Raw genomic sequence first — 24,701 nt, 5'->3', positions numbered from 1 at the left:
CCCTGGCCTGGTGCCAGGGTTTGGGGCATTGCCTGAGGTCCCCTGTCAAGCCCCATGGGGTTGGGGGGGCAGGGCCTCAGGTCCCTGCTGATTGCTCATTAAGGCTCATTACTTGAACTCCACCTCCACGGTGGGTGCAGCATCTTGTGTTGCGGAAACCCTGCCTCTACTGTGGGTGCCTCCATCTTTGTGGCAGAGTGACAGTCAATTTGCATATTCCCTTTTTATTATATAGGATAGGTATTTATTGGAATTTTTATTTTCTTTATATCTGTAATCCTCTCTCTTTCCTTCTCTCTGTTTGTCTTACCACAGTCCCTTTGGCATTTCTTGCAGTGCTGGTTTGGTGGTAATAAACTCCTTTAGCCTTTTTTTTTCCTGCAAAACTCTTTATTTCTCCTTTAATTTTTAATCATAGCTTTGCTGGATAGAGTTGTCTTGGATTCTATCACTTGCTTTTTTTAAAAATATATTTTATTGATTTTTTACAGAGAGGAAGGGAGAGGGATAGAGAGCCAGAAACATCGATGAGAGAGAAACATGGATCAGCTGCCTCCTGCACGCCCCCCACTGGGGATGTGCCCGCAACCAAGGTACATGCCCTTGACCAGAATTGAACCCAGGACCCTTGAGTCTACAGGCTGACGCTCTATCCACTGAGCCAAACCGGTTCTGGCTATCCCTTGCTTTTTATTACTTTGTATACTTCATATCATGGCCTTCTGATCTGAAGTGTTTCTATAGAGAAGTCAGCTGACATTCTAATGGGAGCTCCTTTGCAGGTAATGTTTTGTCTCCATCCCTTGCTGCCTTTAAGGTTCTTTCTTTGCCTTTAATGTTTGCCATTTTAATTTAAATGTGTCTAGGTGTGGGTCTGTTTGGCTATATCTTGATTGGGACATTCTGTCTCCTGAACTTGTGTGACATTTTCCTTCACCAGGTTGGTGGAAGTTTTCTGTCATTATTTCTTAATGATAGCTTTGCTGGATAAAGTATTCTTGGTTGTAGGTTCTTGGTATTCAGCACTTTGAATATTTCTTGCCATTCCCTTCTGGCCTGCCAAGTTTCTGTTGAGAAATCAGCTGACAGTCGTATGGGTATTCCCTTGTAGGTAATTGAGTCTCTTTCTCTTGCTGCTTTTAAGATTCTCTCTTTGTCTTTTGCTCTTGGCATTTTAATTATGATGTGTCTTGGTGTGGTCCTCTTTGGATTCCTTTTGTTTGGGGTTCTCTGCGCTTCTTGGACCTGTAAGTCCATTTCTTTCACCAGGTGGGGGAAGTTTTCTGCCATTATTTCTTCAAATAGGTTTTCAATATCTTGCTGTCTCTCATCTTCTGGCACCCCAATTATTCTGATGTTTGTACGCTTGAAGCTGTCCCAGAGGCTCCTTACACTATCTTCGTATTTTCGGATTCTTTTTTCATTTTGCTTTTCCGGTTGGGTGTTTTTTGCTTCTTCGCATTTCAAATCTTTGGCTTGATTCTTGCGCTCCTCTGGTCTGCTATTGGGTGTCTGTATAATATTCTTTATTTCAGTCCGTGTATGCTTAATTTCTAGTTGGTTCTTTATCATAGCATCGAGGGTCTCATTAGTTTTCGTGACTCTCTCCTCAAGTTTATTGACAGCTTCTAGCACATTTTTGCAAGCCCTCAAAATTGCGATTTTTAGCTCTATATCCTCCATTTCTGTCATGTTTTTTTGTCTCCGCATTTTTTATGCTTTCTTGGTGCACCCCCTAGTGGTCTTTGTGCGCAGTCTTGTTCTAGTTGAGCCTTGATTGTTGTAGTTAATACTAGAGGGATTTGACCACCAGGCCGACTGGCTGTGTGAATCAGCTGTGTCTGCCGCGGAAAACTTCTGTCCTCTGGGGAGGTGCTAATCTAGCCTTTGCCTGAGGCGATCTGGCAAATGGCTCTGCGCAGGGCTTGGGCGGGGCGGGCTCAACAGGGCGGGCGGAGGGAGCCGTTATGGTGCCCTCAGTCCTGTTCCCAGAGGCTCTGCTTCTCAGAACCCCCGGAACCGCTGCAAACCTCGGAGGGAAAGCTGCCTTCCAACTGATGCCAGACACTCCCGCTTCTCCCGTTTGGGTCCGAGTCCCCAGCGATTCGCCCGTATCTGGAGCTCAGAGTCTGAGACTCCCCCCTGACCGAAAACGACAACCGCGCTCTCAGCCACCAGCCCGCTTTGCGCGCGCACCTCCGCACCTGAGTTTTTTCCACACTGCGCCTCCTCTGAGCCTCGGTGTGCTGTTATTTTTCCTTCTAGTTGAAGAGTCTCTCCTCAGCCAGCCTTCCTGTGGTTCTGGGTGATGTCCGTTCCGTCTTTTAGTTGTATTTTTGAAGTGGTTGTTTGCGGCAGCAGTCTCCGGTGTTTACCTATGCCGCCATCTTGACACCTGTCATTTCTTCTTTAAACAGGTTCTCTGTTCCTTGCTCACCTGCTTCCCATTTTGATATTCCTATAATGAAGATATTGTTAACTTTCATGTCCCAGAGCGCAGCAGTCTCCGGTGTTTACCTATGCCGCCATCTTGACACCTGTCATTATTTCTTTAAACAGGTTCTCTGTTCCTTGCTCACCTGCTTCCCATTTTGATATTCCTATAATGAAGATATTGTTAACTTTCATGTTGTCCCAGAGCTCCCTTAAGCTATCTTCCTGCCTTTTTATTCTTTTTTTCTATTCGCTGCTCTAATTAGGTATTTATTTCTACCTTGTCTTCCAAATTGCTGATATGATCTGCTTCATCCAATCTACTTTTCATTCCTTCCACTGTGTTCTCAATGTCAGATATATTATTCTTCATTTATATCTGGTTCTGGTACATGGTTTCTATTTCCTTTTTCATGCTGCTATAGTTCCCACTGTGTTCCTTATAATTCGTACTAAGCTCCTTAAACACCTTTAGAACCATTACTTTGAACTCTATAGCTGATAGTTTGCTTGCCTACATTTCATTTTATTCTTTTCCTGGAGATTTCTTTTTGTTTCATGTGGGGGTTGTTTCTTTGTCTCCTTATCTTAACTGTCTCTTTGTATTTTCTTCCATGTATTAGATAGAACTGTTATGCCTCTCAGTCTTTGTGGGATGGTCTTATGCAGAAAGTGTCTTGAGGGATCCAGTGGTGCAATCTCTTTGATCTCCTGAACTTGATACTCTAGGAATGCCCCTTGTGTGTGTTTTTGGGCTCTCCTTTTGTAATTAGGGCTTGACTGTTGATGTCCCATTCATGGGAGGGATTTCCCCTCCAACTTGATGCCAACTAGAGGCTCAACCCCAATGTCATTGTGCCAGCTGACAGAATGACAGAACAGAAGACACAACAGGACCAAACAAAAAAACACCATGAAAATTAAACTATGCAATGCAACAACAAAAGGAAAGACTAAGAAGGAAAAAGAAGAAAAAGCAAAGCAAAGATAAAATAAAAGAATACTAAAAGACATTGTGATCAAAGACTGAGGGGATATAAAGAAAAAGGTGTTGGGGTCCGACCCCAGCAGGTCCAGGGGTCCCCAAAGGTGTGGACGGAGTCGGCGAAGAAGGAATGACACGGAGACAGCCTTCAGTTGATCAGCAGCCTAGTCAGGACCTTCTGGCCAAGTTCTGGTTAGGATCTGATCAGGATCTGATGTTTATTGTCTTGTTACATCTATATTTATACCAGCCGATTTTAATCCTGTCAATTTCTATTGCAAAGGTTAGGGCGTTTCTTATCTCCATTCCAGGGAGTAAAGATTATGTAGCTTAAGCGTGATTGTTTGTAGTTAAAGTGATTAACTACCCGCCTGGCACTTAGTTAAGGGGTTGTATCCCCTCCCTAACCTCAGGGAAAAATCCCCACCTGGGGAAACAACCTTTCTCGGAGAGGTGACCTTGGTTAAAACACATGGCTCTAAGGAGAGCAAACATATTAAGAACAATATGCTATATATGCCAGGTCCCTTGAAACATATGCTGTGCAGATGTTTCTTTCCTGCACCGACTGTGTCAAGCAGCAAGGATGGACCAGCTTCCGGCAAAAAGGGAGAAAGGAGAAGAGGAAGAAATGGCTATATGGAAGCAAGGAGAAAGCCAAAAGAACTAGTATAAGAAGAAAAAAGAAAAGGAACATAAAATAAATGAAATAATAATAATTAATTTAAAATGCAGTAATAATGGATACATTAAGATGTAGATAGGAAAAGTAAAATAAAAAAAGAGAAAAGAAAAATTAATAATAACAATAAGAATACACAAAAGTACAATAGAATCAAAGGAAAGAAATTAGAGATATGAAAGAAGAAAGAGAAATAAGGAAAAAACCACACAACAAAAACAAAATAAATCTACTCACACACACACAAAAAAAACAAAACCACACACACACAGTTAAAAATCTTTGGGTCTGCTATTTGTGGAGCTTGCTGGATTTTTCTCTGATGTTATTGAATCTGGTCCCTTGGTGTATCTATCCTCGGCCTCCTCAGAGCTTCTCTGGTGCAGGTAAATTGGAGTCACTGTCCCTTTCTGGCCCTGGGCCACCTTATTGAGGTCTGAGAGTTTGAAGCCCCTAGTAGTCCAGCTGGCGGGGACTCCTTAGCCCAGAGGTTGGGTCTGCCTCAAGTGTCACGCCTTGATTGTCCTTGTTCTGAGCTCTACTCCCTTGTCCCATGGAGCTGGGCTCTGTCTGGGTATCCTGGTCTTGGCTGGGATGGTTTGATCAGACTCATGTTGGGGGTGGTGCCACTAGCTTGTAGAGGGGGTGGGCAGGCCCTTCCTCTTCTTCTAATGCCTCAGCTATGCCTGGTTTGCTGGCACCTCCTCTCTGTCACCTGCAGGGGCACAGATTTCCTGCCCCGGGCTGTTCCTTCTTGCCTGAGGTTACTGCAAGTTGGGTCAGAAGCAGCTGTTTTGTCAGCGGGAAAGAGGAGATCTTCCCTGAATTCCAGGTGGGCAGGGCTGATGCTCCTTCCTGGACCTACTGTCCAGCCCTCTTTCTGTTCACCATCAAGAAATAGAGGGCACCCCAGGTTCAATGTTGGGTGTGTCATGAGCTTAGTGTAGGCTCCAGTGTAGTCTGGCCCTGAGCTCAGTTACGTGGCCCTTCCCACAAGTCAGAGGAGCTTCCCAGGCTGCACAATGGTGGGGTGCTAGCACTACTCTATCCAGGGACTCCAGCCTCAGGCTTCCACTGCTGCACCGACTCTGCAATTTCCACAGCCAGTGCCCTTGAGGCCTCCTCTCTCATTCCCAGGCACTCCCTTCTCACCTACAGATCTGCAGCCTCTTTAGTCTCCTCAGGTCTCAATTCTAGTAGGTCCAAGTCAAGGGAGGCTACATCCACCTCCTAGCCTTCAGTACAGGTCCTGCCTCTGAGCCTTGGTGGTGGAACTGAGCAGCTCTAGGGCAGCGGGGGCAGCACAGTAGCAGTGGCAGTGGGTGAGTACATGGCAGGGGCGAGAGTCCTGCCGGGTCAGTGGAAGTCACACAGCGGTGGCACGAAGTCCAGGATAGGTCCCTGTTGGGCACATGGGTTCAGGCTGGGTGCATGCCAGGCCTGCAGAGGTTTTGCCGATGTCTGCAGCTGGTGTGGTCAGGGTCTGGGTTGTCAGTGCTGAGCATATCAGGTAAGTCAACCCTCAGGACTTGCCGAACCCTTAACTAGATATTTTGAAAGTAATCAAACTCAGTGTTTCCTAGGGAACAAATACAATCGAGGTACATTATTCTGTAAAAAAAAATGCAAAAGAATAAATCTAAATCCTAAAATGCAAAGCATTTGTGGAATTGTTAGATTTTTTTACCACTCCCCATGTATAAACAGATAATCATTTAGACAAATCTACTTCAGTGTAAGTTAGAAAGTCATACTAGGCTCGAGCAAGATAAACAGGTCCATAAATTACAAAGAGTTGCCAGATAAAGACCCCATAGTAATCTCCCTTAACTGCAATTATCAGCTGGATTTTACAAAGAATCCAAATTTATATGCGAATTAGCATGTCCCTAGGCTAACACCATATTTAGGTCTGGGACTCTAATGACAATAATCACACCTTTGCTAAGCTTCAAAAGAACCAGGTCAAAGTCACTTCAGTGTCATGTTTGTGACTTTTTGTTCTCTAATAACTTTTGGCACGGGCATGTCTTTGTCTGCCTATTTACAGTTAAAGTGAATTTCCAAGCCTGTGGACTTGGCAGCTCTGGCTTCAGACCTAAAATTCCACATTTCTGCTCTTTCCAGATTCCCTTATCTACTGGGCAGCCTTGGAACTATCTCCATGGCAATGCAGGGCCTCTCCTGGCAGGTAAACCTGTCTGGTGAATCCGCCCATCAGAGGCGTGTCAGTACCATTTCCTGGAGCAATCTCACAGGGTGGCTCCACTTTCCATTAGTGTTCAAATACTTTGCTGCCTCCTCTACAGCTGCCAGACCTGCTCCTGCTGCTGCTCAGGTAATTCTCATTTCCCCCTGGCACCACTATAGACAGAGGTGGTTGGTAAAAGGCTTGTACATGTACCTGCCTGTCTGCCTTCCTATCCTTTCCTTTCATGATCTCTCTGTCTCTCTCCTTCTCTCTGTTTTGTTCCTTAGGGAGAACATCTGGTGTGTACCTTACTGACCACCGAGAAGATGATGAGTTCAAGCTATTGGAATGAGATGAACAGCAGCAGCTCTGGGATTCAGCAACTCCCAGAGGTGCTGCAGTGCCAGCCTCAGCATTACCACTGCTACCATCAGTCAAGTCAAGCCCAGCAGCCTCCAGAAAAAAATGTAGTGTATGAGCGAGTGAGGACCTACAGTGGACCCATGAATAAGGTGGTTCAAGCCTTGGATCCCATCGGCTCCCGGGAAGTGCTCTCCCCTCTCAAAACTTCCTCCTCCTACCAAAATTTGGTTTGGAGCGACCATTCCCAGGTACCACAAAGACAGCTATGTCAGGCTAGTAGAGAGGGGGAATCTTGAACCTCATTTCTTTTTTTAAAATTTAAGGCCGCCCCCAGCCCCCAGTACATTTCCTCACCCCCCACCCCATCTGTGTCCATTGGTTATGCTCATACGCATGCATACAAGTCCTCTGTCATTTCTTTTCTTTCTGTTTCTCTGCCTCTGTTATAACGAATGTTATCTCTCAGTGGAATACAGCTACATATTCAATGTACAGTAAGTCAAAATTTCATCTCTTGGCTGTTCTTTCATTTACTCATGCCTGTGGTTGTTTGTAATCAGTTCCCGTAATTTTTATAATTTAACTAGAGCATAGGATGGCTCATTTTTTGTTACATTTGATTGGAATATCTGATCTGAGGTAGTCTTTTGCTCCTGCCACAAAGCAATCCTCAACTTGAATACGATAATTTTTACAGAATATTTTTTGTTAATTCACTTCATATCAGAAATAAATAGATTTTTTGTATCAAATATAATGGCTCAGGGTCAGTGGCATGTATTGTGTGACAAGCAAATATTTGTGTTCAGCAAATAGTAAGCTGTTCTAGGATAAATGACAGGCACAAAAACCTGTTTGAATTACCATATGTGTTTCATATTCTGGAAATGACACACGGCTCTTGCATAGCTAAGGTGAATAATTTATGAATATTGGTAAAAGAGTATTGAAAGAGTGGATATAGGATTAAGGAAGGCAAGATGTAAGCAATTGCTTATCTGAAAGCTAAAAAGAGTGGAACTCTAAGACACCCTTTAAAATTAAATAAATGTGTTTGTAAAGGGGTTATTTCAGCATCAAGATCTGTACTAATAATCATGCCAATGAATGTAAAGGAACATTGCAAGACTATATAAAATTAACAGCTCTATGTTTTCATTCTTTGACCTTCTTTACATTAAATTTTCATGTTTTTAAACTTTCTGGAAACTTCTGTCCAAACTGAAATTATGTTTTCAAGATACAATTTGTACTGTAAAGAGCTCAAAAAGAAAGAGAGATAAAAGAATACAACCATTGGGATATTATCCTATGTTGCATTATCATACCAATCTGGAATAATATGAATTATTTTCCCTAAAACCTCAATTTCTTGTCAAATTGCTAGAAAAGGCAAGATGAATTAATAGATAAAAATTAAAAAGCTGAAATTTGGCAAATCATAAATATTGACTACAGAATTTTTAGGAATACATTTTATGGTATGCTCTTTAGTTCAACTTACCTTTATAATAATCCTGGGACCAATTTAAAGTCAGATATAAAGCAACATTTCTCAAGTATATAATAAAACTATTTTTAAATAATTTTAGAGAAAATATAAATAACTCAATAACTACAGAGGCTACAATATTACTCTTTTCTTTTACCTCTAATTTAATTTGAGGGGAAAATGTGAAGAAAAACCCATGATCTACTGTTGGTAATTTCTTAGTTGAGAAAAACTCCACCTATGTTGAATTCAAAGGGAAGAAAAATATAAAGTTTAAAAATACTAGTGTATATAAGTGATAATAATGCAAATGTACATTCCAATCATCTATATTAGATGCTAATTAACAACTAAGTGGGTGTCACCTGTGTTTTTAAGTAGCCCCAAAACAATGAGGTCAAAGACAACAGTTACCATTATCATAAGAATGCTAAAACCACCCTATCTGTCATAGTTATTTAAACAATTAACCTCTTTTCTTGTCAAATTGCTAGAAAAAAGCAAGATAAATAGGTACAAAATTAAAAAGCTGAAATTTGATAAATTATGAATATTGACTACCGAACTTGAGGAATACATTTTATTGTATGCTCTTTGGTTCAACTTACCTTTGTAATAATCCTGGGACCAAGCTGGCCGAGCTTTTTACAAGACTTTCCTTCTTCTTATCTGATATTTGTTTAAGTGATGATTAGGAGACTATCTTCATTCAGAAATGTAGTTCTCCATAGGCGGCTCTATAAGAAACCCTAGGGACCAAAAATATGGCCACAGAAGCTAGGATAAGAGATTTGAATGAATGTTGTAAAGTCTGAAGTTATTTGCAATTGAAAGGAAAGAAAAGTAAGGGCTGGATGAAAATGATCCAGGTGAAATTTTAGATATGTGGTAAACAACAACAACAAAAAGTAGCTTCATTCCCTTAGTGAAACAAAGAAGAGAGAAAATTTGACCAAAACATTTAAAATTGAGTTAGATATCAAAGGGGATTAACAACTCCACTAAAAGATAATTTGTCAAAAAACTTTTAGATAGTTACCACAAAGAATGTGACTAGGAAGCTTTTCTATTTTATTTTTTCTCCCTATTTATTGGAAAGATGGCATTGTGTAAAGTAGAACCTCAATTTGATTTGAAATTACCTTCATGCTAACAAAAAGGTTAAGATATGGCTGGGTAAGATATGGTGATAGCTTTGTTATGCATTATGACAAGCACAAACAAGCAGGACATATTATACAAAATTCTTTTTTGTTTGTCTTATGTTTTAATAAAGTCTCTTAATATGCTATGTTTCAGAGACATTTTGAGTTGGTATGTGGCAATTATTCTGCTGCTAGAATTTGTGACCATGTCACCTAGGGAAATGGTTGGACATCATAAATTCTATTAAACTTTTACTTTAATTGTTTTTAGCATTTTGGTGTTTGGATGACATTCAGAGAATTCATATGATTTTTTAAAAATACATAATTACCAGTAGTAAAATATGTTCTTTTTTGAGAAATCAAAATTGATGCTACTCTGCTTCCTGAATCTTTATTTTAGCTTATATTTTTAATTTTAGTTTCAACCAAATGTTCTTTGCAGCACTTTAGTATTTTCTATATCTGGCTTTTTAGTATATGTTTTTTCTCTATCGCCTTCTTGTGCACTAAAATGATGTTTATAGATGTAAATGTATTTTCAATTTCTCCAGATATAATGTTGCTTTCTTTTTTGCCAATAACTGATCAACTATATTTTATGATTCTCTTGGTTATTATTTTGTCTGATTGATAGAGTGTTCCTCAGAGAAATTTTAATATAGAAACCAGTTGCTGGTGAAATATTCAAAATTGATGATAGAATTAAATTACCAGGTTTATTTATATGAACAGGTAAAATCAATCACAGGTGAAATCAAGGTCATAGATGCATTTAAAACTGAATATGATACTGTGAATAAATGTATTTCTAAAAAACACATAAAACAAAATAAAAAACTTCACTGCTCAACCTTTTTAAAAGCTTAAATATTAATCTACCATCACAACTCAAAATTACATACTGTCTCAAATGAGTAGCATTGATGTTAATTACTCACTAGACATGTATTTTTCCATTCCATTAATTTAATTTTTCATGAAGTTCAAGGAATTTTCCATGTATTCAGAGGAGCTCTGTGGTGTGAGAGAGAAATAGATGAAAATATGTTTTTAATACCAGTTATTCATTGAACATATATTTATTAAGTGTCTATTATGTAGAAAGTACTGTGATTATTGGGATAAATACCACTTGCTCATCTAGGGAGAGGCTATATTACAAACAGATATACAGGACCTAGATTTAGGTATCCCATATATCTGTATTTCATTTTTAAATTTTATTTTGTGTTTTGGCCATCTCTCATTTTATTGAATACACCAAATTTGGGTGAAAGAAGGAACCTCTTAATGTATGTGTTATATGGGTTACCATTCTTTTGAATTTGAAACTTGCAAACAAATTTAACTCTAGAGAGCGGCCCAGGGGAGAATGGGTGTTTATAAATGGTCTCTGCTCTCAGTAATTATTCAGCTGGGCTTATCTTTGTTACATTATTTGTTTCCCTTTTCTTTTGTTACAAAGATTGTGAATAGCTCCCTTATTGTGCCAGGATTTCTATAGACTATCAGAAATTTTTTTCTGTTCTGTGGGGAGGGACATGGTGCTTTGATAAATTGTTGTTCAAGGGCGTGGTTTGTTCAAAGGTGTGGTCACTAAAGTGAATGATTGTTCAGGGAAGTAGGTTGCCTGCAAAAGGAATGAGGTCATAGGATAAAGAGGCACACATTTTCAACCTTGGTCATCCCCTTTGTGTTTACAATTAAATTAAGCTATACAAATTGTGAGTGTACCTAATTGTTGGATGAAATTGTCCATGCCAGTTGTCTTTGCCTTTTGTTTAAGGGAGGTCTGATAAATTTCTGGGCCTGTTTTCAGTCAATGGCACCCACACACAAGCTGTTAGTGTGTGTGTGTGTGTGTGTGTGTGTGTGTGTGTGTGTGTGTGTGTGTCAAGGTGGGGGACTTGAGACAAGGGGAAGGGGGGTGAACTTGTCCTTTAACTGTCTTGATCCAAATTTACTTTCTTGATAATCCATGATAAAACAACTGGGATATCTGTCATGCTTTTAAACCCCATTTAAAAGTGAAAACATTTCTAAACTAGTCTATTTGAGCTAACTTTTTCTTCATACCAGCAGCTATTTCAATAGTGATAATTTTTGACTTCCAGTAGAGCATATATACTTCTCATTTTTTTAAAGACAAAAAGCACGTACTGCAAAGAGACTGTATACTGTATTTTCTGTCCTAGTTTCCTGTAGGAAAATAAGAGAAAATATCTTGGAATGAGTCTCTTAAATGAGAATTGCTATTGGAAGAAAGGGATGAGGGGAAGTAGTTCTATTACTAGTACATTCTAGTAATTTTTATCACTTTCTTTACATGAAAACAGAATCAGACTTTAATTAAGGAAGTGTTTGTTTCATCTACAGACAGATCATTGTACTTTACAAGTTTCTTCCTGTACAAAGTTCAGAATAACATCTCAACAATAACCTAAGGCAGGTGTTTAACCACATCACTGGCTTTGAAAGGTTCTAACAAAATATCTCCCATACTATTCTGGGAATTTATGCAAATGGAAGTTTACCTTGGCAAATTTTTTCAGCATAAATGTCAGGTGGTTTTTAAACATATTGCCTATTTGGAAACTGTTCAGCCTAGGATGTTCCTATTATTACTTTCAGTGATTCTCAGTCATTAGGACTGATAGTAGCATCCACAAGGCTCCCATGACTTTCTTCTTTGAACATTATATTATTTACTAGTTTCCAAGTAAAGTTTTAAAATTTAAATTAGACAACATGAAAATGTTCCATGTTCATTTCAATAAGCTTCCAAATATTTAGAGACCCAAATCCAGCACTATGTATGTAATTTCCTCTGTTTATTACCTGATTCTCATTCCCAGCCATCTCACCATCTCTCCTGCATCTATTACACCAAGGTCTTTAACTCTTAGATCAGAGTTATCAATAAGAAAATGAAAACCAAAAGTTATTTGCTGAAGAGGTTCATATTTTGCAGAGACTAAAGATCAGTCACAGATAACATTGTGTGTAGAAAATGCCCATACAAGTGAATCTATGTGGAATGTGTCTCTGGAGAGCTGCAAATAATAAATGTTCAGTGGTGACTTTGACAGAAGCAAACTATGACACTCTCTAGTGTAATGGCTAAGAGTGTAGGCTTAGGTTTTAAACTTTTTGGGTTTAATTCCTGGCTCGAGGGCTTGCTAGCTATATGCCTCAGTTGCCCCATCTATAATATGGGGAATTAACATCTAACTCATAGGTTTGTTGTTAGAGGCAAATGCAATATGTATGGCGAATAACACACAGCTCACTGCCCTGACACATAGTAAGTGTTAATGCTGCATTACCTAGAATAAATTACTTGACTTCTCGGAGCCTCAGTGTTCTCATTTGTAAAGTGAAGACAATAATACCTTCCTTCAGAGGTGTAGTGAATATTGAATAAGATAACATGTGAAGGTGTCCAACACAATGACTGGCACAGATTTGGCACTCAATGATTTTTTCCATTGGTATTATTATCTTATAAAATGTATCCAAAAAAGCCCCTACCTGCACAGACAAAATAAGTTAATAAACTTAATGACTAGACTATAAAGTAAGAGTTTCTTTCACACTGGAAAGATGAGGCAAACACATATGCTTGAAAAGCTTATTAGGGCTCTACTAGCTAAGAAAGACTAATAAGGAAAAGCATTAAAGCAATTTTCTAAAATTCATGGTATATGATCAAAAGACTATAACAGTAGGAATATATTTATAATATTTACTGGCATAAATATCCTTTAGAAAGAGTAATTTGGAAGTTCTCATACTCTTAGAGTCTTAGAACTTGAACTTCAATATTTGAAATAGAATTTTTTCATTTTTTTTCTTTTTTCCTTTTTAAATCATAGTGACACTGAGCATGAAAGCTTGCTTGTAGTCTGCCTCTTACCTAATGTTTTCTGTAGAATTGGACTTCCAATAGGATAGAATGTGGCTATTTACATTTAAATTAATTAGCATCAAATAAATTTAAATAGGCATTCAGTTCCTCAGTGGCACTAGCTACATTTTGAGTGCTCAACAACCACATATGGCTAGTTGGATAGTACAGTTAAAGACAATTACAGAGAGGCCTACTGGAAATGGCAGATCTATATATTCAAGCTGCTCATTTAAATATAAAAATGCCTCTAAGATCATCACATTCAAAGAAATTCATGATGGTACAAATGTGTGATCAAAGTGCTGCCAATTTACATAATCAGATACAGTGGGCACATAGGAATGAAACAAAAAATGAAGGCACACATTATCAAAGTATAAGTTTAGAGTGACTATTTCAGTACAGGAAGAATTAACTTAATAAACCTTCAATAAAAAGAACTTGAGTGAAAGATTTTCATGTATGTATGCATATATCTATACTTTTGTCTGTGAATTTTTCCCTGAACCTCATTTTTTTGACAGAGCAAATGGTTAAAAAGAGGAATAAGATGAAAAATATCTCCTCCTAAAAATGCATCTTCCTTTCTTTTGGGACTATGAACTGTGTTTCATAGTCTCTCTGAAACTGCCTATCTCCCTTAACCTATTGAATTTTTAAACTTCAGTAAAAGTTCAAATATCATAACCATTTTTAAAAGATGAGATAATCAAGGCACAGAGATGTTATATGACTTGCTCAAGTTCATACAACTAGTGTATAGTAGAACTAGGATTTAAATCTAGCAGTCTATCTCCAGATCTGTACTTTAACCACAACAGTATACTGTGTATTCCTCGTCTACACATTTGACTTTTATTTATGTTACACAGTCTCCAATATCTGATTCCTATTTATACTTTGGGATCATTTTCTTATAGGTGCTCCCATTATGAATCACTTAAAATCTTTTGGGACATAAGCTTGGGCATAAATAAATAATGTAAATGAACATTTCAATTCTTGAAAAATATTATGTTATTTACCAAGAAGGCAGATATTATTGTTGCTGTTCAGGGTTTTTATATTATTCTCATACATTTTATTGATTACTAGAGGCCTGCACGAAAAAATTCATGCACGGGGGTGTGTGTCCCTCAGCCCAGCCTGCACCCTCTCCAATCAGGGACCCCTCGAGGGATGTCTGAGATCGGGCCTAAACCGTCAGTCAGACATCCCTCTCACAATCCGGGACTGCTGGCTCCCAACCACTCGCCTGTCTGCCTGCCTGATTGCCCCTAACTGCTTCTGCCTGCCAGCATGATCACCCCCTAAACACTCCCCTGATGGCCTGATCAGTGCCTAACTGCTCCCCTGCTGGCCCTATTGCCCCCAACTGCCCTCTCTTGCTGGCCCAGTCACCCCCAACTGCTCTCCCCTAAAGGCCTGGTCCCCCTACTGTCCTTCCTTTCAGGCCTGGTTCCTCCCAACTGCCCTCTCCTGCTGGCCATCTTGTGTCCACATGGGGGAGGCCATCTTGTATGTTGAAGTGATGGTCAATTTGCATATCACCTCTTTATTATATAGGATTTTGTATAAAAATATACAAGGCTCTATCACTGGATAATAACATGATTGAATTTAGTTACTTAAATCTCATAAATGCTTTGGCAGCACTTCAATAGAAATAATATGAAGAAATAAAATTAGCTTGTACCTTATTGTAAAAATTATGAACTCAGTAATAAAATGGCATTTGGTTTGTAATTCAGAATCTTTTAAAAATCTTTGATAATCAAGTTCCAAAGTTAGGTTCAAACTCCTTACCTTGATGTTAAAGGACCTCCTTAGGATAGTCCCATCTTATTTTTATAGTCCTCTCTCACAGTACTCAACTCCTCCTACCTGATGTTCCAGACACACTATATTATTCTCAGTTTCATAAATAAACTGATGATTTTGCTTCCTTCCTACCCACCCCACTTTGTTCACTCTATCCCTCGCTCTGGCAACATTCACCCTTCCCTCATATTTCTGCTGGAATTCTACCTATCCCTCAAAATCCATTTGGAAAGCCATATACTTTAAGATATCTTCTCCAACCCTGAATCTTCTTACCCTCTCCTCAATGCAATATTGCACTTCCAAATTTATTCCAGATGTGGTCTCCATCTTAAAGCGAGTATCACTTTTAATCATTTAACTATATGTACTTATACCAAGTATTATAATTTCTGTTGTCTTTCTTCCCCTAATCATGATCTGTTGAGAGTTGAGATTTTTTAAAAATCAAAACACAAATACAAATCAAAATAAATGTTTGGAAGAATAGAATGGAAATTCTGCCTCTCCTCTTGTTCCCCTCTCTTCCCCACTCGCCCCCTGTCTTTGTGATTAAGGCTTGCAAAAATGTATGAATGTGGCTGTCAGCACTGGCTTTAATAAAGATATATGACAAGGATTACTTGTGGGTTTCACTCTTCGATTCCCTCTTTTTGAACTGAAAATGGGTAGTAGGACACAAATTGTCTTTTTATAAAAGTAAACAACACATTAAACATAAGGAGCTATTTTAAAAGTCAATTAGTATTCTATTCTGGTTCTCATGTTCCTTTAAGCAACTGGATTTCACTTGTTTATTTTTTATTTATATTTTCCCTATGGACAAATATTTATGATTACTTATTTTATTAATGCTTTAAAGGGTTAGTGATTCTGATCTCTCATTATATCATTTCCCTGGGATTTGCTGTGATACTTCCTGTAAACAAATTAGCTTTAAGGTGTTAATTAATTTGCTTATAAAGACAGTCCCTCTACCTCCCCCGCTACTGAAATTCTATCTAAGTAAAGTGTTTTTATTTATTGAATCTTAACTCAGTTATTCTGTAATTGGTTTAGTTATGTGCTCCAAAATTCCCTCATAAAACTACTAATACTGTTCAGTACTTGTCCACACACCAAAATACATTTAGAACTTTCCAAGGAAATATTTTTGTCCTCAAACATATTATTTACCCATTTCTCTTCTAACACAGGCTTCAGCTTGATGCATAGATTCCTGCATAAATTATTTTAAAATCTTCATCTAAGAATAGTTCTCTAGAAAACTATCTCTTAGCTCTCAGAACTTCCATAGTAAGTTCTTATAGTTCTTTTATATCTCTTTCAATACCATTACATAAGAAATATTGAACAAATAACTTTGTTGCACATGTAACCAATCCAGTAAAAATAATGCCTTATATAAATAGATGGTACGTTTTATTTTTCAAAATTCTTTTACATACATTTTTACTCACTAGAACTCCAAATATTAAATAGGAAAAGCATTATTACAGCCACTGTACAAATTGTACAGTATACAAATAAAAATACACATTGTGTGTTATTTGTCTTGGACAAATAAAGGAATCAAGACTCAAATAGCTCAAAATAAATTTTCCAAGTCATACCAGCTGGTTAATGAATGCCCTGGGTTTAGAAACTAGCTCTTGATATTTCTACTGTATCAGCTATCTCACTTAACCTACTTACTAAAGTATTTTCAGTTTAAACAAGTTTATATTTATTGATTTCAGCAAATCATTTCATGATTACCCTTACTGTATATTTTTTCCATTCCAATGTTCCATTATCAGGGCAGAAAGTATAAAAAATATATTAGAGGACAAAAATAGTTTCTGATCTGATTTTATTGGTCTTACCCTGAAATAATCATGCTATTTAGAGAGTATGTGCTGTTTTTAATATTTTAAAAAAGCATGTGCTAAGTTTTTAAGGTGTGAAGGAAAATAACACCTCTCCAGCTCCTGTTTTCCTTTATTTCTCCACTGCACTGAGCTACTCAAAAGTTCTCTCACTGAGGTAAATAACAGGGAAACTTGCTCCTTTTCCATTTCATATGATTTTCTAACTCAGAAAAACAGCTGTTTTAGCAAACAGAAAAAAAGATAGTATTGTGACTAGCTGTGATTTAGGGTATATCAAGGTATGGACAATTATCTCGAGTGACGTAATGAAATTATCCCCAAAAGCAGACTGATTTCAATCCACTTTGATCTTAGAATTAGTAATTCCATATGTAGTTTATACAAGGAGGATGAGCAGGAGGAAGAGGAGCAAAAGGAGGAAGAGGGATGCTACAACTTTCCCAAAGCTGAAAATTGTTACTTTAGGCAGTATGGGAAAAGAAGACCTGAATTTTATACTAAAGCTGAGCCCACCTAATTACAAACAAAATTATTTTTCACTATACCTCTACCAAAAAAAGTTTCCAACAAGACAATATTTATGTATTTAGCAAATCTGAGGCACAGGAATAAATGACTGAATACTATGCTGAATATTTGATTAAAAAGGTAGGGCCTTACTTGAAAAATTGAAGGACTTAAGTAATATGAGTATTAAGTAAAAATTTTCTTTTTAGTTTAGAGGCTTCAGAGTACACACTATAAATATATGGCACAGTTTATAAAAATCTCTTTGATTTGTAGAAGTTTAAATTATTTAATCAGAGCCATTCTCTCACACAGTCACTTTTGGGTGGCTCTCTTGTTTTCAGGCACCCAAAAGTTGCCTTTGACAGTAAATAATAAAAAGGACAAATATCTACCCCCCCATTATAAGGACTAGTCAAATTTAAGAGTAGAATTATGTTCTATAACTTGAAAAGCAGAAAATATAATGACATATGCTATATATGTGGCAAAGTATAGTAATTAAGAGCGTGAGTTCTGGAGTCATGGTACTTGATTTTCAGCTCCAGCACCTTAGTATTAACTGTGTGATCTTCATTTGGTTACTTAACCAATCTCTCTCTAACTTGATTCATATGTAAAATAAGGGTATAGTAGAATCCTCCTCATGGGGTTGTTTTGAATATTAAGATAATCTGTGTAGCCCTAGCTGGTTTGGCTCAGTGGATAGAGTGTTGGCCTGCAGACTGAAGGGTCCTGGGTTTGATTCTAGTCAAGGGCACATGCCCAGGTTGCGGCCTCAAACCTCAGTGAGAGCCGTGTAGGAGGCAGCCGGTCAATGATTCTCTCTTATCATTGTTTCTATCTCTCTCTCCCACTCCCTTCCTCTCTGAAATCAATAAAAATATATTTTAAAAAAGACAATCTGTGTAACATATTTGTTACAGAAAGCTTTTAATAGGTGATAGTTATTATCATCAAAAGAAAAGACTGACAAGTTTAAAGGATTTGAAACTGTTTTGTCTCTATGGAAAAATACGTTGGGAATGATCTCCTATCTTCACAGAATATTAGAAATACAAAGGAGAGTTTAAGATCCTCTAATCCACACTAGCACACACCTACATACCATTTCTCACACAAGGAAACTGAAGCTCAGGGAGATGATGTGAGTTGTTTGATATCACACAGTTATCTAGTAATATAACTAGAAGTAGAACCCGGGGCTCCTGACTCCATGTATAGGTCTCTTTCCACTATATTACGATAGTAATCACCACTCACCCCTTCCCCAAATTTTAATTATTTTGTTAATTTAATAAAAGGCACCCCAGGGGCTGTGTCACAGAGAGCATAAGAACAAAAGATGTAACCATTTTTTGAATTTAATGACTTCAACATGAAGGATTTAGGTAAGCTATACACAGATCAGGGACACTTAAAATTAAACACTGAACAGGTTATCAAGAGGGCGAGTTAAACTCCTATTCCTGGGGTGCCTTTAAAACTAAGGCATCCTCTTCATTCACATTTTTATCAATTCCTATGGAATGGGCAATAGTTATTTGAGGGATGACTTGCTGCATTTCTGCCTAGAGCTAGATACCACTGGAGTGCCTTCCAATATCAAGACAATGTTGCCCTAACCGGCTTGGCTCAGTGGATAGAGCATCAGCCTGCGGATTCAAGGGTCCCAGGTTCGATTCTGGTCAAGGGCATGTACCTTGGTTGCGGGCACATCCCCAGTAGCGGGTGTGCAGGAGGCAGCTGATCAATGTTTGTATCTCATCGATGTTTCTAACTCTATCCCTCTCCCTTCCTCTCTTTAAAAAAATCAATAAAATATATTAAAAAAATTTTTTTTAAAAAAAGATAATGTACATTTTGGACATTTACTCAGACCATCATACCTAATTCTGTAGATTTCCAGGGAAAAGAGTTTTCTTTAGCAAGTCTTTCTGGAATTAATAAGCTTTATATTCAGATTGCTTTTCCACCTTATAATCAGCCTAATACTACTACAGTTTTTCACCCTGATCAGCATCATATATCTTAATGTTCTTTGATGCATATCAAGCTACCACCTTAATATTTTACTTTTTGTAGCTATCCCATTTGTTCTGTTTTTATGAGGATTGCAAGTCATATTTGCCTAGATCAATTCTAATAATAGACTCAAAATAAATAAGTCTTAATTATTTAAGAATTAATGTGTCAGCTTTCTAAATATAAGAAATTTGGATATTTTATTTTAGGATCAGACTAGTTTTTATGCAAATGTACCAATTCCCCTTTTAAATATTTGCTACCTTAGCAGCTGAATAAAGTAACCCTGCCTATACTATGATAAATAAATGTCCTAAAGCTATGATATATAGATAGATAGATAGATATAGATATGGATATTGATAGAGATATGGATGTGGGGGGTTTTGTGTGTAGGCCTACTTGTGTTAATTTCTGAAAATTTATAAAACTCCACAGCACACTCTTTTATCTTAAAAGCTAGCCCACTTGGCCAGTAAGTTCCGTTCTGTTTAATGTGCTGATGTCATCAGATTTGAATTGGTTAAAAAGAGGGGGAAATAATTACCATTTATAAACCTTGTACCAGGTGTCAGACAGTGTCCACAAACTGTCTTCTTGAAGTGATCCCAGTATTAGTAGCCCTGGCCAAAAAAAACCTAAGAGTTGCAGAAAAGCATCCTCCAGACATGAATACTTTTATGCATTGCTAGTGGATTTGTATGAGTATAGCCATTTGGGAATTGAATTGGGCAGTATCTGTTAAAACAAACAGTACACATATTCTGTGCCCCAGCAATACCACTTCTTTGTGGTATTTAAGAGAAATAATCACACTGCACAAGAATGCTCATTGCAGTATAAAGAAAATCTAGAAATAATTTAAATTTTGGTAAATAAGGTAACAAACAAACATTATAGAACATTACGTATTAATTTAAAATAATGAATTGAAACATATATTTAATCTATAATACAAGAGATATATTGTTTGGTTAATGTTTCAGAATAATAAATTAATAAATGCAATATATATATAAACATACACCTGACAATGATGGTTACTTTTGGGTAAGGGATTGGGATGCAGGGAGCATGGTTAAGGGAAGGTCTTTGACTTCATGGAAAAAGATCTGTGTACCATTTTATGTTACAATGTGTCCATGTACTATTGCATAACTAAAAAGCACCCCCTATCCCCCTTATCTCTCAGAAGCTGCTTTTGTTAGATCTGAGAGCCAAACCCACCTGAACTTAGTTGTATTTGTAACCATTTTCCCAAACTGAAGAACATGTACCTGCTTGGTCTGCTATCTTAAAATTTTCTGCCTTTTAAAGCATTTTCCTCAGCAACCAACAGGAAATCTGGAAACACATTCAAAGGCTTCCTTGTAACATTAAGCTCAAATTTTGGTCTTGACATAACAGGGAGAGGGAGAATGAAAATGTTACAAGTTGAACCAAAGGAAAGAAAAAGAAAAACCATGGTGTGCAGAACATTTGGCAGATTGAGTAAATGCATAGATCTGTTTTAAGAAGAGCATGTCACACCTATATTATTGTACTTTCATATGAGTCTGTCAGTATTTCCTCTGCAAGTCCATATTCTGATATTCAGTAGCTTCCTTCTTCAAAAAATACTTTTATCATTATAGGAATATATCCTGGAGTTCTGTCAATTGGTTGTAAATTATAGTAATATATGAAGAGATTAAGTAATACTATCAACTCTTTGCAACTCTTAAGAAAGCTATGCACCTTTGCTGATTTGAGAAAAAAATCAAGAATGTTGAGATAATCAATAGAGTGACTTTTATCTACTCATTATTAAAATCATACTCTCACTTTCATGGATTGTTTTTAAACATCAGAACCTACTCTTTGAAATTAAACCAGACGCAGACCAAATAAAGCATAATTAAGGGTCAGCTGGAAGGAATCTAAGGGGAGTAGTCTTAGTTGAATTTGCAAAGGGAATTTCCTATATTGGTTTGAGAATTTTTACATTTAACATTTTTGATTGATAAATTTTGCATGTTGTTATTTGCAGACATAGTATACATTGGGATGTATATTAACAGAGTTATAAAAAAAGAATAAAAGAATGCAACCTAAAAGTACAAGAAGAATGCATTATCATGAAAGCACTGTTGAAATTATTTTCTTATTAGGTTACATGTAAAGTTGACAAACGAATTCAGTAATGTGCTCTTTGGATAGATAGACATCATCTAGGAAAGCATAACATTCTTATTTCTGATAAATTGGGTTATCATAAAAATAAAGAAAATAATGCATTCAAATGACATAGATCAGTAACAATTTCTGAACCGCTTTTTGTTTCTCTCAACAGGAACTCCATTCTCCAACTCTGAAAATATCTACTTGTACCCCAAGCACTCTACACATGACCCCAACTACTGAGCAGGTAAAAGATTTTATAGATTAGATTTTATTATTTTCTTTTAATGTAAGCCTTGCTCATATGCTTAAACAATCTTTAGACCCTCAAGGGTTTTACACATTCAAAAATGCCAGGAACATAAAACTAGAAAGGGAATTCTCACATATGAGTATTAGTTCAGCCCATCAAAGAATGTGAAGCAAGTGCTAAAATAATTGCTGTGAATTGGGATTTTTCAGTTTCATTGTCTACTCAATCTGATTGCTTTTAGTTTGAGTGTAGTTTATTTTTAGCCAAGGATCTCCTTGTGATTATGTATATTTTAAGGGTCCTTGATTTGAGCACAAAAGAATCTTGGATTGATTGAGGACCTAACTGTGTGAATGTTAGTACTATGAGTTTACATTCAGAGAGAATAACTTATAGGGTCAGAACTAACCCTTCTCAAAAGTTTGTGCTTTAAAAGACACACAAGGATCTAGATTCCTTAGTATTTATGACCTAATACCCATTTTTAAGATTATTCTTGAGCCTAAGCATTAGATCTTTAAAAGAGACAATAATAATACTGAAATGCCATATTAACAAATATGTGTTTAATGAGCTAGTCACCATATCTCAAAAAGTAGATTCTAAGAACATAAAATAGAAAACATCCAAATTGTGTTACTACATAGTAGGGGAGTATAAAGTGTATGGGATTTTGAGGATAAGAGAGAAAGATGAGGTTTCAGGGTGTGAACTTGGACAGTATAGGCACAGATGGACAAAAACTGGTCCCTAGAATTTGGGTACAGTAAGGAAAAGGTGATATTATGCAGAACAAAAAAGATTATCAAAGAAAAGTTTGCCTACCTCATCCCAATTTGGCCTAACCTGGAACTAGGTCATTTGGAGTCATGCATTTATTCAGCAAACATTTGCTTAGTGCCAAATATGTACCAAATATTGCACAAAGATGAATTAGACCCCATTATTATTCTCAAAGAGCTCACAGACTAACATGGGTCATATACATGACAAAACACAAGACAGTGTATAAAGGCTATAACTGAATTTAAAATGGAGTCCTATGGGACCACCAAGATATAATTACCTCAGAAAAGTGAGTCCACTTAAATCATAGTGCTGTTCACTATACTTAAATCCTGTCAGAAAATTGCATTCACTGATATTTCTCATAATAAAAGGACTTTAAAATTGGGTTTACTGTATGTTTTATTTCTGACAATAAAAATATGTTTATTGTAGAATTGTGGCACTATAAAAGAATATGAAGAAGAAAAAAATAAAACTCCTTCATGATCTCCTTCCTTACCTAGAGATACTACTCTTAGTATTTTGTTTCCTTCCATTCAAATAAAAAATTGTGATCATGCCATATACGCATTTTATATCTTCATTTTCACATAACCTTATATAATATTGTGAGCTTTTTTTCATGTAAATTTTCATTACTCAAGGTAGTTATTTTGATGGCTACATAGTTTTGCCTACATGTGATTATTTAATCTTTCCCTTCACCATAGGAAAGTGCTCCTGCTACTGCACCCTATCAACATATTTTACAAATTTCTCCAGTTAAAACATGGTGTTCTTTTGTTATGTTTATGGATTCCTAGTTTGGTTGAATACTTTTGTTATTTAATAACTATTTGCTTTTCTTCTATTATATGCCGTTTGCTCATTTTTCTATTAGTGTGAAGATTTTCTTGTTACTGAGGTATAAAATCTCTCATTGTATTAATAATATTGACTCTTTTTCCTTCAAAAGTTTGCAAATTACTTTGTTTTAGTATTTTGTCTTCCTTTTAATGTTATTTATGGCCCTCCCCACTACTATACTGAAGATTTAAGTGTTTAAGTACACACACACACACACACACATACACACAGTTTTCTCTTTGCATCTCCTTCCATTTTTTAAAAAATATAGGTTGTCCTTTTCAAACAGATATAATTAATAAATATTATGCTATATTTTTCAAATCATGTGGAAGCATTTATAATGAAAGAAATATTTTGAAACTCTCATAAAATATAATTTAGAAGGTGTGATGAATTTACCATGAAATTAGTATAATAGAAATACCTAGCACAGTGCTCAGCACATAAACATATGCTTTCATACATGTTTTTGAGACTGAAATTAATGACAACACTAAGTCAGATGTCATTATTTATGCAAATGACTAAAACTTTTACTCTGAAAATTGCTCCCTATTATTATTGATGGCTCCAAGGTCACTAAATAACTATAATTATATGCATTTTTTATCTTTTCTTCACAGGAACTTCATTCTCCAATAGTAAAAGTCACTACATATCCACAGACCACTATTAGGAGATATATAGTACAAAATCCTGAACAGGTAATCCATGTCACACAAAATTCTTGTCCCAACCTATAATTCCTTAGACGTGTGAGTCAGTTACCATATCCCTAAAATCAGATTGTTGGACTTTCTTCTGGTTATAAAGTTAATTCTTAATCACCATAATTCTAGACAATCATGTGCCCATACATTCTGACTCAGAGCTGTAAGAGTTCCAAGAAGTATATAAATCATTGGGTTATAAAATCTACTTCATAGCCCCACCCCTGTGCCACAAGGATTTCTGTGCACTTTGAACCAAAGAAAAAAGGGAAAAAGTTCTTTCATAAGCTTCATATAAAAGCTATCAGTTGTGCCCTAGCTAGTTTGGCTCAGTGGATAGAGAATTGGTCGGCGGACTGAAGGGTCCCAGGTTCGATTCTGGCCAAGGGCACATGCTCGGGTTGCGGGCTCAATTCCCAGTGGGGGGCATGCAGGAGGCAGCCAATCAATGATTCTCTCTCATCATTGTTTCTATCTCTCTCTCCTTCCTTCCTCTCTGAAATCAATAATTA

The 24,701-nt window shown here is 36.9% G+C and overlaps 1 protein-coding gene and 1 pseudogene across 3 annotated transcripts in view; one reads left to right on the top strand and one right to left on the bottom strand.

Moving 5' to 3' along the window:
- LOC102247735 overlaps positions 1-24,701 on the bottom strand; it is a 587,465-nt pseudogene that overhangs the window by 387,132 nt on the left and 175,632 nt on the right.
- POF1B (premature ovarian failure, 1B) overlaps positions 6,340-24,701 on the top strand; it is an 81,843-nt gene continuing 63,481 nt past the window's right edge. For 2 of the 3 annotated variants that reach the window (XM_005865258.2, XM_014538863.1), the window contains exons 1-4: positions 6,340-6,438; positions 6,579-6,902; positions 21,761-21,835; positions 24,103-24,183. In XM_005865258.2, coding sequence (XP_005865320.1) covers positions 6,618-6,902; positions 21,761-21,835; positions 24,103-24,183 — 441 coding nt within the window. In that variant the 5' untranslated portion in view covers positions 6,340-6,438; positions 6,579-6,617. The remainder of the gene's footprint in view (positions 6,439-6,578; positions 6,903-21,760; positions 21,836-24,102; positions 24,184-24,701) is intronic. The other variant, XM_014538864.1, reaches the window with a different exon arrangement.

Source organism: Myotis brandtii, unplaced genomic scaffold (genome assembly GCF_000412655.1).
Source record: "Myotis brandtii unplaced genomic scaffold, ASM41265v1 scaffold2, whole genome shotgun sequence".
Classification (NCBI taxonomy): domain Eukaryota; kingdom Metazoa; phylum Chordata; class Mammalia; order Chiroptera; family Vespertilionidae; genus Myotis; species Myotis brandtii.
The sequence above is the reverse complement of the archived record's forward strand: the minus strand, read 5'-3'. Positions and strand labels throughout refer to the sequence as shown.